General features: G+C 38.0%; 1 protein-coding gene across 1 annotated transcript; it reads right to left on the reverse strand.

Moving 5' to 3' along the window:
* Positions 1–2,081: 2,081 nt before the first annotated feature.
* On the reverse strand, positions 2,082–16,734 carry desi2 (desumoylating isopeptidase 2). Its single transcript, XM_058795479.1, has 5 exons — positions 16,046–16,734; positions 9,751–9,823; positions 8,647–8,740; positions 8,390–8,531; positions 2,082–3,241 (listed from the first exon to the last, which is right to left on the reverse strand). The coding sequence occupies exons 1-5, from the start codon at positions 16,082–16,084 to the stop codon at positions 2,999–3,001; spliced, it is 591 nt and encodes a 196-aa protein (XP_058651462.1). The 5' UTR covers positions 16,085–16,734; the 3' UTR covers positions 2,082–2,998.
* Positions 16,735–16,889: the final 155 nt, after the last annotated feature.

Raw genomic sequence — 16,889 nt, forward strand, 5'->3', positions numbered from 1 at the left:
TGCGTCGTCAGAGTGGCAGCGGTTTACCCCAGTTACTGGGTAAAGGACTTTGCAGAAGACGGCAAAATGAAAAGATGCTTGCTCGCTTCATTTTTGTGCTTCGGATTTTGAAAATTTTGATTAATTTGCATAGCGCCAACCAGTGTTGGAACGTAATATATTACTCATTACTAGTTACTCCTTTCAAAAGTAATATTGTTACTTTACTTATTACTTTCTGGCAACAGTAATTAGTTACACTACTAGTTACATTACTTTTTCTTCACGCCCCACAGAAGTTGTAACTGTATCTTCCACATAAAATTCTTCTAGAATGTTACTAACAACTTATTTCTGCCTCATCATTTGACCAAAATCCACATTGGATCGCAGTCAGAAGTTATTACAAACACTCAATAGTGACTGATAGTGTTGTATTAATCTCATTAATTATCACGTGTAGCTTGAAGCTAATTGTAATTTCTCCATTACCCATATACGATTATATTTCATTATGCATTTTATCAAATCACATAAGTTTGTAAGAAACGGTTTAATTTTCCAAAAATACTTTTTATTAAAATAATGTACCACATGCTGATCAGAGGGATGTGGGTGGGATGCCAGAGTAAAGTAGAGTATAGAAAAGTAAAACTTATACAACAGTGTTCAGATCATATTTTCTCCTGAGTCCTGACAAAATCAATATAATGCAATATTTCTATCTGCTGAATGTAAGCTTTTCCATTCCAAGCTTGCCTGCTGCACTAGGGACATCACATGCATGTGCGAGTCGTGACAATTGTGAAAATAAATCTAGAAATTATTTGATTGTTGGATTTTAAATCAGCGGGGTTGAAAATTAACTAAGCTGTTTTATGGATATTAACTAATATTATTACTGAAATCTTATTAGTAATTAGTTACACTACTAGTTACTGCAAAAAGTAATATTATTACAGTAACTGAGTTACTAGTAACTAGTTACTGCCCAACACTGGCGCCAACACAGAACAGCACAAGGGTACATTTGTCAAGAGTGTAATGCTAAGGTTCAAAAGAACGCGGGACTCTGCTGCAGCGCGTCAGTCATGCTTATCAGGAAAAAGAGTGAGTAAACAAATAAATGCACCAATTCACTCTTCCGTGACTGAGTACGATTGTGTTCACACCAGAAGCAAACCGTACCCTAGACCACCCCTCTTTTGGGCGGACTTGGGTACAGTTCGCGGATGTCAAATGAACCCGGGTGCGCACTGCGCACCAAAAGTGCTAGTGTGAAAGCCCCCTAATGTCCATACTATTGAAGCAAACAGCTGGTTTGACGGTTCTTCAAAAAAAAAAAAAAAAAATCTTGTTTCAAAAATGACAAGTGCCTTGAAAGTAGTCCATAAAACTTGCGTTGACTGAAGATGTATGATAGCTTTGTGTGAGGAACGGACAGATGTTTTAGTCAATGAATAATTCAAAATCTTGACTAGAAAACATCCTTGACAGCCGTGGTCACCTTTCACTTTCATTGTGTAAAAAGAGCAGCTTGGCTGTTCTACTAAACATCTCCTTTTGTCTTCCATGGGACAATGGACATCATGTGGATTTCAAAAGACATGAGGGTGAGTGAATGATGACAGCATTTTCATTTTTGAATGACTAATATTTTTCAGTGCCACAATGACCATTGTCAAACTTTAGCCATTAAAAATCAGCAAGAGGACACAAAGCAAACAGATAAAATTGAGTCAAAACGTACCATTCTAATACTCATATTGCATTATAAAACTTAATTGAAGTTCATAACACATCATTCTCTCACCCTCATATCTTCTGAAATCCACAAGATTTCAGTTGTTCCATGGAAGACAAAAGGAGATGTTTAGTAGAACAGCCAAGCTGCTCTATTCCACATAATGATAGTGAATGGTGACCATGGCTCTCAAGCAAGATTTTCAATTATTCAGTAACTTACTTTTCAATCCATTTGTCACACAAAGCTTTCATACATTATTCAGGTGACTTAGAATGTAGTGCACAAGTTGTATGGACTACATTCATGGCACTTCTCATTTTTGGAGACTAGTAACTTTTCACTTTTATTATATAGAGAAGAGCAGCTCAGACATTCTGCTAAACGTCTGTATTTTTGTTTGATAAAAGAAAGAAACGGATTCGAAATGACGAGAGTGAGCAAATATTGAATTATGCCTTTAACATGAAACACTCTTGTATGTTTCCACTGAGTTGTCAGAATTAACGGATAACTTTGTTTGAGAACAGACTTGTATATTTTCTTTAATAATCATAAAATGCAATACAAATGTCTCAAGTACATATAAGACTCTAAAAACTAAAAAGGTGTAAAACATCTGAGGAAGGTCTCATAGGATAAGAAGCCTGCCACTCAAAGCAGACCGAACAGGTAGAGATCTGTAGAGAAAGAGTGCAGAGCTCTCCGAGCACGTAATGGTAAAAATCTTCAGGCACAGTCACCAAAGTGTGGGATGTGTGTCATTACAAAAGTGTGGAAATTTGGCTTTTGTAACCTGCACACAACACAATCATACACGGATTGGAACGCAAGAAATCTGTAAACAAATGTTCTCCATAAAAATGTCTCATATTCACTGACTAGGCGCTTCCTGTAGGAATAAGGGGAAAAAGGCTAGTGCTCAACTCCAGCGTAAGAAAAGCATTAAAAAATAGAAAACAAAAAAAACGGTGACTAAAAGCCATTGTATTCAAGTCCTGAGTTTTTAAAACAAAACATAAAAGGCCAAAACGTAATTAAGTCAAAACACTGACGAACCCATAGAAGGTTTTACAGTAAACAAGATCGATAGTTTCCAGGCCCGTAACGGTCACTTGAGCGTACTGAAATAAATCAGTGAACACAGACGGTGGATTTCATCTAGTCCGCTGGTGAATTGCTAGTCTCTCAGGAGAGGGAGTGTGGGGTCTATTGGCAGCAGGAGCTGTGGTCCAGCTCAAAGCAGGGGTGGCCTGTCACTCAAGGCAGCAGGGTTCATCGGCGTGGTTGGTGTCGGGTAGGTCTGGGAGCGGGTGCCACAGCGCAGGAAGGCGTCGAGGCAGAGGCCGCAGCATCCTCGGCCTCCTCCAGCTCTCCCTGGAGCTCCTGACTAACACTGGACTGCAGTGCGGCCGGCGTCAACCACTCCTTTGGCAAGCAGCTCTGAAGGAAGGGCACACAAGAGCTGAAGTAGGCCAGTCGGTTCACCCAGCGTGGGATCTCTCGACCACAGAGGATCTGTGAGGGAGATATTGTGAGATTTTAGACTCTTTACGGCAACGTGGACCCAAGAGATTATATATATTTATTTAATTTATTAGGGGTTGAATGACTTCTGATTTTTTAAAGTCGACTTTTATGTGATGAAAGTCGAGTCGAAGTCGACTAGTCGCTGATGATGTCATTAATGAACAAATAAGTCTGGAGCTGTGACAAAAACCTTGTGCAAAGCTATGGCATATGACACAGTGTTGCCCACATGGCTATTGCTCCTATAACAGCTAATTTGTATCAGTTCTTTTGTCTTTGGGTCGTTATATTTCTCACAGATTTCTGCTCGTTCTAAATCAGATACAGATAAAGTAGCACAGTAAAGATTACATTCATATGAATGCATTAGTGAGAGCGATTGCGTGTGTGAATTAATTCTACCTGGCAGCGACTCTCTACTAGTGAAGCTGGGGGATTTAGTTAATAAGAAATATATGCTTGAACTTTTCAGTTTCTAAGCTATTTTATTGAGAAATCACAGAACAGCGTCGACAATACATTTCCGCGCTAAACGATTCTGTGCACGCACGATCTGCGCGTGATGTACGCGCTACTGTCTGAAGCCTATGTGTGTGCGTTACAGAGCAGCAGCGCATTATATTAGAATGGCGATTAACTGACCTGTACTATAAGCAGTGTTGGGCTAGTTACTCAAAGAATGTAATATATTACTCATTACTAGTTACTCCTTTCAAAAGTAATATTGTTACTTTACTTATTACTTTCTGGCAACAGTAATTAGTTACACTACTAGTTACATTACTTTTTCTTCACGCCCCACAGAAGTTGTAACTGTGTATCTTCCAGATAAAATTCTTCTAGAATGTTACTAACAACATATTTCTGCCTCATCATTTGACCAAAATCCACATTGGATCGCAGTCAGAAGTTATTACAAACACTCAATAGTGACTGATAGTGGCATTCAAGTAGAAGTGTTGTATTAATCTCATTAATTATCATGTGTAGCTTGAAGCTAATTGTAATTTCTCCATTACCCATATACGATTATATTTCATTATGTATTTTATCAAATCACATAAGTTTGTAAGAAACTGTTTAATTTTCCAAAAATATTTTTAATTATAGTAATATAATGTACTACATGCCGATCAGAGGGATGTGGGTGGGATGCCAGAGTAAAGTAGAGTAAAGCCACAACTTACACAACTGTGTTCAGATCATTTTTTTTCCTGACAAAATCAATATAATGCAATATTTCGTTCTGCTGAATGTAAACTTTTCCATATTCCAAGCTTGCCTGCTGCACTGGGGACATCACATGCATGTGAGTGTCGTGAAAATTATGAAAATAAATCTATGAATGTTTTGATTGTTGGATTTTAAATCAGAAAAAGAATCAGAATCAGAATTAGCTTTATTCGCCAGGTGTGCGCAAACACACGAGGAATTTGTTGTGGTTTTAAGGTGCTCCTGGTACATACATACATACAAACACATCTGACATGAGAACAGAAAAAACATTTAAATAGTAAGACTTAACAATGGATAATAATCATAATAATAATAATAATAATAAGTATGAATCTGGAACAGTAGATTTATGTACAGATTTGTGCATTATTTACTCTATATACAGCTGTATAAATAAACAGATATGTATGTGTATTTACATAATACTTGAGAAAGAGGCAATAATTAAAGATGGAGAATGAATTACAGAATGAATTACAGAACACCGGTAATGATTCATGTATTAGCTGTTTAAGCTGGAGATGGCATGGGGGAAAAAGCAGTTTTTATGCCTAGATGTTCTAGTGCACAGAGATCTGTAGCGTCTGCCTGAAGGGAGAAGTGCAAACAAGTTGTGTCCGGGGTGAGAGGGGTCTTTGATGATGATACCTGCCCGTTTCTTCACTCTGGAGTTGTACAAGTCCTGAAGGCTGGGCAGGTGCACACCAATGATCTTTTCTGCTGTCCTAACAGTCCGTTGAAGTCTTCTTAGATCTGATTTGCTGGCTGACCCAAACCAGACAGTTATGGAGGAGCACAGAACTGACTCGATAACAGCTGAATAAAACTGTTTCAGCAGCTCCTGTGGCAGGTTGAACTTTTTCAGCTGACGAAGGAAGTACAACCTCTGCTGGGCGTTTTTCACGATGGAGTCAATGTGATTGTCCCACTTCAGGTCCTGAGAGATGGTGGTGCCCAGGAACCTGAATGACTCCACTGCAGCCACAGTGCTGTTCATGATGGTGAGTGAGGGGAGAGCAGGGGGGTTTCTCCTGAAGTCCACTATCATCCAGCAAGGGTCCTGTAATGTCCTTCAGGTGGGCCAACACCAGTCTCTCAAATGACTTCATGACCACAGATGTTAAAGCAACAGGTCTGTAGTCATTAAGTCCTGTGATTTTTGGTTTCTTGGGTACAGGGATGATGGTGGAACATTTGAAGCAGGAGGGGACTTCACACAGCTCTAGTGATCTGTTGAAGATCAATGTGAAGATGGATGATAGCTGGACAGCACAGGCTTTGAGGCAGGCTGGAGAGACACCGTCTGGGCCTTTGGCTTTCCTTATCTTCTGCTTTCTGAAGACTTTGCATACATCATCTTCACAGATCTTGAGTACAGGCTGAGAAACAGTAGGGGGGAGGGAGGGTGAGGGTGTGGATGGCTGTGCTGTGAGACGGTCGGAGCGGGTGTGGGGTGTCAGACCAGTCTTTTCAAACCTGCAGTGGAACTCGTTCAGGTCTTCAGCCAGTTGTTGATTGGCCTCAGTGCTGGGGGATAGGGTCTTGTAGCTGGTGATGGCTTTCAGGCCTTTCCACACTGATGTGGAGTCATTGCTTGAAAGCTGTTTTTTTAGCTTTCCAGAGTAGTTTAATTTTGCCACTCTTATCTCCCTATTCAGTGTGCATTTGGCCTGTTTGTACAAGGCTTTCGTCTGATTTATTTGCCAGGGAGCGGAGATTCGCCAGATGAATGCTGGGCAGCGGAGTCCTAAACCCGCGCTGTCGGAATTTCACGAGCGCGCCGGCGCGCTTCCCTCGCCTGGGTCGCCTGGAGCGCTTGTATAGGAACGCAGCTCCTCCGATTAAAATGTCCAGTAAAAGGTCTGAATGCTCAAATGTAGGCAGAAAGTTATTTGGTGTGCCGTTTCTGATGTCCAGGAGTTCGTTTCTAGTAAAGCTGATCGGGAAAAAGTTGCTTAAGACAGGACAAACAAACAAAAAAAGAACAAGTACCAAGCAGCGACAAACTATCAGCGGGGTTGAGGCATCAAAAGTAACTAAGTAACTAAGCTGTGTTATGGATAATAACTAATATTATTACTGAAATCTTATTAGTAATTAGTTACACTACTAGTTACTGCAAAAAGTAATATTATTACAGTAACTAAGTTACTAGTAACTAGTTACTGCCCAACACTGACTATAAGCTGTTTAAAACATGCATTCTCCCATTCAATTTCGAGCATCCAGTAATATAATCACACATGTCTTGTGGAGCGCTTTCAGAGTATGCATTTATTTGTCATTTTAACTGTTTGGAAACGGAGCGTAAATGTGGAAGTCCTTCAGAGATTTCTTGTACTGTTGCGCCCTCTATAGGACCAGCGACTAGTCGACGTCAAGCTTAAAGCGTCATCATGGCAGAGCATTAAAATCGACTAGTCGGTGCAATCCCTAATATATATATATATATATATATACACACACACACACAGTATCTCACAAAAATGAATACACCCCTCACATTTCAGCAACAATTTAAGGATATCTTCTCAAGGGGACAATACTACACAAATGAAACTTGGATATATTTTAGAGTAGTCAATGTGCAGTTTGTATAGAAATACAAATTTACTGTCCTCTAAATATAACTCAACATATAGCCATTATTGTCCAAATAGCTGGCAACAAAAATTAGTACACCCTAAGTGAACATGTCAAAACTGTGTCCAAAGTGTCAATATTTAGTAGGGGCACCATTGTTATCTAGCACTGCCTTAATCCTCCTGGGCTTGGAGTTCACCAGAGCTGCGCAGGTTGTTGCTGGGATCCTCTTCCACTCCTCCATAATGACATCACGGAGCTGCTGGATGTTAGACACATGGTGCTTCTCCACCTTCAGCTTGAGGATGACCCACAGGTGTTCAATAGGGTTCAGGTCTGGAGACATACTTGGCCACTCCATCACCTTCACCTTCAGCTTCATCAGCAAGGCAGTTGTCATCTTGGCAGTGTGTTTGGGGTCGTTATTATGTTGGAAAACTGCCAATCGGCCCAGTTTCTGAAGGGAGGGCATCATCTTCTGCTTCAGAATGTCACAGTACATGGTGGAATCCATGTTTCCCTCAATGAACCACAGCTCCCCAATGTTTGCAGGCTTTTTTGTAAGCCAGCTTCAGAAGAGGCTTCCTTCTGGGATGACCGCCATGCAAACAGACTTGTTGCAGTGTGTAGCAATTCTGGCAGCACTCATGCGTCTGTTTTTTGAAGTCAGCTTCTGCACCTGACGCACAGCACAAGGACTCAACTTCTTTGATCGACCCTTGCGAGGCTTGTTCAGGGTGAAACCCGTCTTGGAAAACCTCTGTATGTCCCTGGCCACTGTACTGTAACTCAGTTTCAGGGTGTTACTGATCTTCTTATAGTCTATAGGCCATCTTTGTGGAGAGCAACGATTCTATTTCTCAAATCCTCAGACAGTTGTTTGCCATGAGGTGCCATGTTGAACATCCAGTGGTCAGTATGAGAGAATTGTACTCAAAGCACCAAATTTTAACTGCTGTAAAACAAGATACACAAATTTGTATAGTCCTGTCAAGCAGACAAAAACATGAACATGATGAATAGGACATGTGGCCTTGCATGGTTAAACGACGTATAGCTGTTATCACTTAGGGTGTACTCACTTTTGTTGCCAGCTTTTTTGACAATAATGGCTGTATGTTGAGTTATTTTCAGAGGACAGCAAATCTTTACTTCTATACAAGCTGCACATTGACTGCTCTAAAATATATCCAAGTTTCATTTCTATAGAACTGTCCCTTGAGAAGATATACTAAAATGGTTGCCAAAATGTGAGGGGTGTACTCACTTTTGTGAGATACCGTATATACACACACACAGACATTTCCTTCAGCTCACCTCTGATAGTGCTGAGGAAAAGTGGTTGCAGTTCTTGTGCATGAGGTGGTAGGCGTTCCCCTTATATTCCTTCCCCATTTCCTCCACAATTCTCTCCACATCCTCTTCTGTAAAGTCTGTGCTCCCTAAAACAATGGCCTCTCTGAGAAAGCAAGTAGAAAGTAAAGAGGGTGTGAGAAAAAGGCAGAGAGACGAAGAGGTTTTTGCAGACATATCCTTTCAGTCTGATCAGCATAGTGATAAATATTGTGACTCACTTGAATTTGAATGTCTCTCCCAGTTCTGTGGCGTCACCAGGTGTTATCTCAAATATACCTGAAAAAGGATAAGGATGTCCTCCATAGGCAAACTCTGCAGTAAAAGAGAAAGTACGAGTTAGGTTATTAAAGTATGTGCCTTTACAGAGAGATTGTTAGCACACAAATGTGATAAAGAGCACATTTTATCACTTGTGTTCACACTTGTAGTTCGGTTCATTTGATATACATTATTTTTTACTTAATCGCTCACCCCTAGTCGGTGTGTTAAAACACTCTGACAAGCACTTAACAATAATGTTATTTTATAATTATTCATATACTATTATTTATACTATATAATTTTTTATAATCTGTATAATTTTCAGTTCTCATTTAATTTTACGTTTTGTATATATTTAATTTGAAGTTAATGTTAAGTTTTTTTATGTTAACTTTTTATATTTCTATTACGTTTTAATTTATTATTATTTCAGTTGTATTTTAGGAATTATAGTACTTTCAGTACAATTATTTTATTATTTAATCTTTATATTTTGTTTTATTTCAATTTATGAAAATGTTTTTACTAGTTTTAGTTACTGTTTCACACTTCAAGAATGGGTGTAGATCGTGTAAATAAACTTATTTTTATAACTTACACATTGAAGTGAGGATATGTTGTCTATGTTAGTATGCTATAGGTCTATCTGTCTATTTGGGGTAAAGGTGAAAAGCAAACTTTGATGATCAGTATCTAGTGCTGGTAGTGCAATTAACATCCACTAAAAACACGTTGTCCATACTTATAAACACCCTGGAAGACTGTGTGCTCTTTTTAAGTCAATTTGTTCACACATACATCATTCAAGAAGGCCAATGCAAACTCTCTAGAACTGCCAAACAAAATATCTCCTCTTCTTCAGATTAAACTGGAAGCCTTTGAAGGCAGAAACTGCTTAAAATGTCAAGGTCTCTTCCTGTTGCATCAACAGATCATCTACGCTGTGAGGTTTAGTCATGTTTAGACACCCCCTTCTTTCTTTGTTGCAGTCAGGCAAGTTAAACACCGGATTTCTGAGCAGCTTGACTCATTTGGTGTCTGAGTCATAATGCGAGCCTTACCTCTGCCATAGATCTCAATTCCTGAGTGAAAGACTCCAATTCCCAGAGAGGTAGTGAACTCATTGATCCAATACTATAAGGAAGCAAAACAAGTCTGAGTCACATACAGTCAAACGGTAAAAATGTTTCAAGGACAACTGGGTTGTTGTTTTGATTTGCAGTGTTCAAATCTGAAAAGGACGTTAATAATAAGTGTTAATATATTCAACAGATTCTCATTCTGCACAATAAACCACTTAACTATGGACTTAATGGACTCAAGTGTACAGTACTATTACACTCCTATAGACATTAATGAACTTAGACGCTACACTGAATTTAGCATGGATGAAAATGAGACTCTGAGGGACAGACTTATTTTTTTTTTACAATGGTACGTACAGTATAAATGTGTCATTTTTGTGTAATTTCTGTCTCCTGAAAGTTTTTTTTATTTTTTTATAAAAATGTTTTGTCAGCCAAACAACTGGTATGTTGTTAAACAACAATCTATTGAATGCACTGTACTTCCACCCTCAACCAAAGGTTTTCATTCCTGTTCAAAATAAATCATACCCTGACTAAGGTACTTAAATCATTTTTTAAACAAATGAGGGATGTGCAGAACTTTCAAATTCTTTGGAAATCTGTTGATATTTTTTAAATATTCTGTAGGAGCCCCAAATATATGGGCAATATGTGCATCCGAAGTGGATATTCATAAGCTAGCTATAAACATTATTAAAAACATACATACATACATACATGGTCCAGGTTAAAATGATTTATTTTAGGTTTTGTTATGCAAATTATCTACACAATTACACTACTAATCCATTATGACTTATTAAAACCATTTGTTAGAACAATTAAACGAAACGAAGTATCCAAGATTATTGCCACATTCAAAATGAGCAAACATACATCGCAGAGTAACGTATGGAGATGCAGAGACAGGCAATGTGACTCAGTGTTTGACAAACCTTTGTGTTCACACCCAACGCATTTCATTAGCAGGTCTGTTGTTTAAGGATGTAACCAACAGCTGTCCCCAATTGATTATGTGTCATCAGAAAATAAGATGTCACTGGACCAGCTGGTTTCTAGATGTCTTTTATGGCATTAACCTACTGCACTAATTTAACTACAGTCATGGCCAAAAATATCGGCACCCTTGGTAAATATGATCAAAGAAGGCTGTGAAAACTAATCTGCATTGTTAATCCTTTTGACCTTTTATTTAAAAAAAAAATTCACAAAAATCTATCCTTTCGTTGGATAATACGAATTTAAAATAAGGGGAAATTTCATTATGAAATAAATGTTTTTCACAATTTTGGCACCCCTAGAAATTCTTATGAGTAAAATGTCTCTGAAGTATATTCCCATTCATATTCACAATTTTGAGCACTCCAGGGTGATTATGAACATGAAATTATCCAGCCATGGCTTCCTGTTTCACAGAAATATAAATAGGAGGGAAAACAAAGCCCAAATTCCCTTAATCATCCATCACAATGAGAAAAAACAAAGAATATAATTCTGATGTGCAGCAAAAGATAATTGAGCTTCACAAATTAGTGAAGTGGCTTTAACAAAAGAGCTAGAGCAGTGAAAATTCCCATTTCCACCATCAGGACAATAATTAAGAATTTCCAATCAACATAAAATGTTACAAAACTGCCTGGAAGAGGACGTGTGTCTATATCGTTCTAATGCACGGTGAGAAGGAGAGTTTGAGTGGCTAAAGACTCTCCAAGGACCACAGCTGGAGAATTGCAGAAAATAGTTGAGTCTCGGGGTCAGAAAACCTTAAAAAAAAAAAAATTGTCAAACAGCACCTACATTACCACATGTTGTTCGGGAGGGTTTCAAGAAAAATTCTCCTCGCTCATCCAAAAACAAACTCCAGCATATTCAGTTATCAGACACGACTGGAACTTCAAATGGGACTGGCTTCTATGGTCAGATGAAACTAAAAAAATGAGCATTTTAGCAGCAAACACTCAAGATGGGTTTGGTGAACACCAGTGATGGGAATAACGGTGTTATAAATAAACAGCGTTACTAACGGCGTTATTTTTTTCAGTAACGAGTAATCAAACGAATGACTGTTTCCTCCGTTACAACGCTGTTACCGTTACTGACAATAAAATGTGGCGTTACTATATTATATTATTAGAATTAAATTTTTCAGTTCATCTGAATGGATGCGCAGTGTAGCTGTATTTGACATGCCATAAACTCTAGTGTGAACGCACGACTACTTGATCGCTTTCTCTCACATACACGCACGCAAAGAAAGATACAGGCGAGAGAGTCTTTCATAACATGCAGAATTGACGCGCTACATGTAAACGATATTCTTTGTTGTATTTTCCTGTCAAAATAACGGAGTTCCTTTGGAATTCTTGACTTTTAAGAACTGCCGGTTTCTCTGGTAGTGGGCGGAACTAATGCGCAACGACAATCTCATTGGCTGGCGCTCACCTATTATCGTCCCTGTTTTGATTTCAGCAAATCAATTCGAGCAAACGCAGACTACGTGATTAATATTCATGAACCCAGCAGTTTATTAATCCTTAGTGCGTTTTATATTGACAAATATGCATTCATACTTGGTTATTCTAATTACTAAAGTTCTATCATCATATAATATTAAATTATCATAATATTATATTATAATGCTTGACTGACTGATACTAAGTGTCAGTAGATAAATAGTGTAGATTAATGTACAATGTTTTATAACAATAATTTATTCTTTTTAGTGTCCATTTCATTAATTTAACATTTAATATTGGGGGCATCCAAAGTTATTTGACATTTGAACATTTTTTTTTTAAAGTAACGCAATAGTTACTTTCCCTGGTAATTAGTTACTTTTATAATGATGTAACTCAGTTACTATTTGTGAGAAGTAACTATTAAATATAACTAATTACGCCAACACTGGTGAACACAGGGATAAAAAGTACTCCATGTGTACAATGAAATATACTGCTGTATTTTTTATGTTGTGGGCCTATATTTTGGCTGGAGGTCCTGGACATCTTGTTTAGACACATGGCATCATGGATTCTATCAAATACCAACAGATTAAAAAAAAAAAATCAATAAGTGACTGACTCTGTTAGAAATCTTATAATGGGCCATGTTTGGATCTTCCAACCGTACAATAATCCAAACACAAACCTCAAAAACAACACAAAAATGGGTCACTGAGCACAAAACCAAGCTTCTGCTGGCCGTCACAGTCCTCTGACCTGAACCCTATAGAAAATGAGTGAGGTGAAATGAAGAGGAGAAGCACCAACATGGAGCTGGGAATCTAAAGGGTCTGGAGTGATTCTGGATGAAGGAATGGGCTCTGATCTCTTGTCAGGTGTTCTCTAACCTCATCAGGCATTATAGGAGAAAATTTAGAGCTGTTAAACTGGCAAATGGAGGTTTCAAAAAGTATTGAATAAAAGGGTACCGTTAATTGTGGCCAATGTGTATTAGAGAAAAACATTTATTTCATAATGATATTTCCCCCCATTTTAAATTCTTATTATCCAATGAAAGGTTAGATTTTTGTGAATTTTTTAATAAAAGATCAAAAGGATTAACAATGCAGATAAATTTTCACAGCCTTCTTTGATCATATTTACCAAGGGTGCCAATATTTTTGGCCATGACTGTACATGTGCAATATAGCAATTGGTACAATGTAAAGTGTTGTTTTGTTAAAACGCAATTTAAAAATATGAAAAGTTAGTCAAAAATACGTGAAAAGGAATAAGAAAAATTGATCAGCTAGAGGATTCTCCAACTCCTCATCATTCAGGGTTGTCAAATAAGATACTTATCCTTCTGGCCTCAATTACTTCAAAGCTTATTATACATATCCTTCATCACAGAACTGGGGATTAGTCTCTATGTGATTAGCAACTGGCTTCTAAGTGTGATTTTCAGCAAGAGTACTCTCATGCCAAGAGCTGTGATTAGAAAATAAAATCTATGTTGGAGATCTCACTCTGATAAGTTCCTATGGGAACTACTGTAAGGGGACTTTATTTCAGCAAAAGACCTTATGGTAAGGCTGGAGCCTAGGTTCATGACACAAACCCATGATATTCGTGGATGTATGATTAATAATGAATTAGCCTCAAAATTTCAAACTGCACTTTAGAAATCACAGGCCACTTGTATGTCAAAAATAGAAAGATTACTACTGACAAATTTCCCATTTCCAGCTTTATAAGCTACAAATCTCACATGGTTTATAGGCTTAACTAAGGACATACAATTTGTAATGTGATTCCCATCCAAATTAAGATTACTTGACATCTTTTAAAACCTGGAGTAGCTCAAATTTCTAGCTTTAATCTTTGTGTGAGAACATGAGTTTAAAATAGTCCAACATACTACTATGAGTGAAGTGGCCTAAGGAAAGTATACATTTCCATGACCCTGTTTCAAAGGGTCAATGAGACACATGAGACAGACTAAATCTTTAAATGGAGACTATTCACGTTACTCAGTGATCAATGACACTTAAAAGGTACGGTCACCAGAAATTCTGCTGTTGAACATGATTGTTTAAAAATAAATTGAAAATGTGGTCTGATGGCTCCAACAAAAGCATATACCATCAATTAACCACCTCATAGCTTAGAGGTCTGTCTTTAATAAATTTATTGTTAAAAAGCAATTTCTGAATAAAGAGGATGAATGGGATTTTTACTTCTGAAATGGACTGTTGCTCTACTTCCACTCTCTGAGGGTCAGTTTACATGACAACAATGCAAAAGCTTTTTTTAAAAGTGCATACAGACAACAATGTTGTCGAAATGACCCCCCTTCAGACAGTTCTGCCAAAAAGACTAAAAACGCTGTATTACGCATGTTAGGCTAGTAGTTGGCGATGTCACTTTATTAAGAAACACTATGCACTCCTATAGACTGAATGTGTAATACACGTGCATGACGTCACCGTTTTCATAAATTAGCATTTTTGTAGTTTACACGGACCCCAGAAACAGTATTGTTTTCAAGAACTTGCGCTTTAGGGGCATTTACACCAATTTTCAACTAAAAATAGAAAAAACGTTGTGTTTTGGAAGTTCATTTACACGGCAACTGCATTTTGGAGGCCTGAAAACAAACTATTGGAAATAGGTTTCAAAGTGCACAATATGGTTATGGTCTCGGTGTAAACTACAAAAATGTGAATTTGTGAAAATGGTGATGCCAAGCATAGGCCTAATACTTGTTCACACAGTGTTTCTTTACATCGCCAACTACTGGTCTGGCATGCATAATACAGCTTTTTAAGTCATTTTCGAGGATCCATGTGAACGGGATCGCTCTGACAATGTTGTTGTCTGCACACACACAAAAAAAATTGTTTGTAGTACATTGTTGCTGTGTAGTATATGTATCCTTTGAAACCAACTTTCAAAAGTTTGTGTTTTTAGGCCCATAAAGTGCTGTTGTGGTGTAGATGCCCCCTGACACCCCTCATGAGCTTGAGCAGGAAATAGAAAACCTGGAGTGAAGTGATTACAGAACACTTTGAACCAGGAGGAGCACTTCCTGTCACTCCGCTCCACTAATATGCGATATTACATTTTGGCTTTTAGTCTGCATGTTGCTTGTTGTCAAGCAAAGCTTGATACTTTTGAGTTTGACAGAAGAAAATTACACACTGCAGAATTGTTTTCTGAGACTCAAGTTTCTTAATGTTAATTAGCTATTAATTGAAACTTCTATAAAAGAGGGTTGTAATATTGCTGTGATACTGATTAATTGAGCTGTTCTCTTGTCATTTTAAAAAGCAAAGCATCCATTATGTTTAGCACGACTTCTCAACAGCTGCCTCAGATCACAGGTGGATTCAAATGGCAGTTGAATTAACTGGGTCAAAGCTTTCAGCTAGACTGTCATCTCAATACTTAAAATTCAACATCTAATAAACTTGATCTTTTACTACAGGAACGTGGTTAAACTTAAGTACTGTTTATATGAAAGTATATAAAAGCTGGATCCGCTCTGATAAGCTTCCAAATACCGCACACATTTCCTTAGACTATAAAATGTTATCTCTTTTCCATTGCATTTACTAATGGAGCTTTAAAATGCATGCATGCATGCTGACAAAGCTCAAACATAGCAAGCTGACTACATACACGTTCAAGCGAGTGCAAAATGCTGCCTAAGTAGGCAGCTCACAAGGTTTTAAGACACAGCCAGTGAATGTGTTGAACTAATGCCAATACTACACACCTCTGTCACGGGAGCGAGTTATCTGTATTTGTTTAAAGTCACCTACCATATCATAGACGTTCAGAATAACCGGCTCGTTTGCCATCACAGGGATGTTGGTGTTTTTCTTTCACTTTAGCTGCCGACCAGCTGCTGCTGCTGCTTTCCTCCGTTTTCCTTTTCACTCTCTTTCTCAGCACACGGACTTATTTTCTTTCCCCTTGTGAGCACCTTTGCTGCGTCCTCTTGACCTTTGCTGGTTTATAACAGTTTAGAGACATCCAAAGGCTGGTTCTGAAGGGGGTTTTCATTGATTGAATCTTTAGGCCACTTTTTTTAGTCCAGCTACAGGGAGTAGCGACGCTGCTAGGCTAACTGCCATTTAGCTTCATGACCAGCGGAGACAAAAATGAACGGCACACAAGAGAAAGATAAAAATTTGCGTGGAGACTCAGCCATTCAGACGACGAAGTGATATTTACAGTAAACGGAAATGAAAGCAGACGAACGTCAGATAAAAGGAAGACGTTTTAGCACCCGAGATGAGAAGCCTCCTCCGTTTTGTGTATCTGACGATAGTGCGGTGAATTGAACTGAATGCGCGTGCCTGATGATGCCCAACCTCACAGCGGTGCATTACTGCCACTCTAATGCTTTTATAGAACAAAACACACTCCACACATGGACACCTCATCATTACATTAAAGCATCGTTACACACACATACAACATTAAAACCAAGCATATGTCAACTTATTAACAAGATAATTTATGTAAATTATTTTGTTTTGTGGAATGTTACCTAGAATGTTATAAATAATTATGCAATTAAAGTTGTTAGAATAGTTATCTATTACATATTTTGAATCTATACATAAAGCAATTTATAAAATAACAATATTAACTCTAACA

This window comes from Onychostoma macrolepis, chromosome 13 (genome assembly GCF_012432095.1).
Source record: "Onychostoma macrolepis isolate SWU-2019 chromosome 13, ASM1243209v1, whole genome shotgun sequence".
Lineage (NCBI taxonomy): Eukaryota > Metazoa > Chordata > Actinopteri > Cypriniformes > Cyprinidae > Onychostoma > Onychostoma macrolepis.

Excerpts from the sequence above, each read along its gene's own strand:
- desi2 (XM_058795479.1), bottom strand. The coding sequence starts at position 16,084 with ATGGCAAACGAGCCGGTTATTCTGAACGTCTATGATATG. Across the intron at positions 9,824-16,045 it reads TTCTGAACGTCTATGATATG|TATTGGATCAATGAGTTCAC; the intron begins GTAGGTGACTTT and ends GCTTCCTTATAG. Across the intron at positions 3,242-8,389 it reads TTTCCTCAGCACTATCAGAG|ATCCTCTGTGGTCGAGAGAT; the intron begins GTGAGCTGAAGG and ends TCTCCCTCACAG.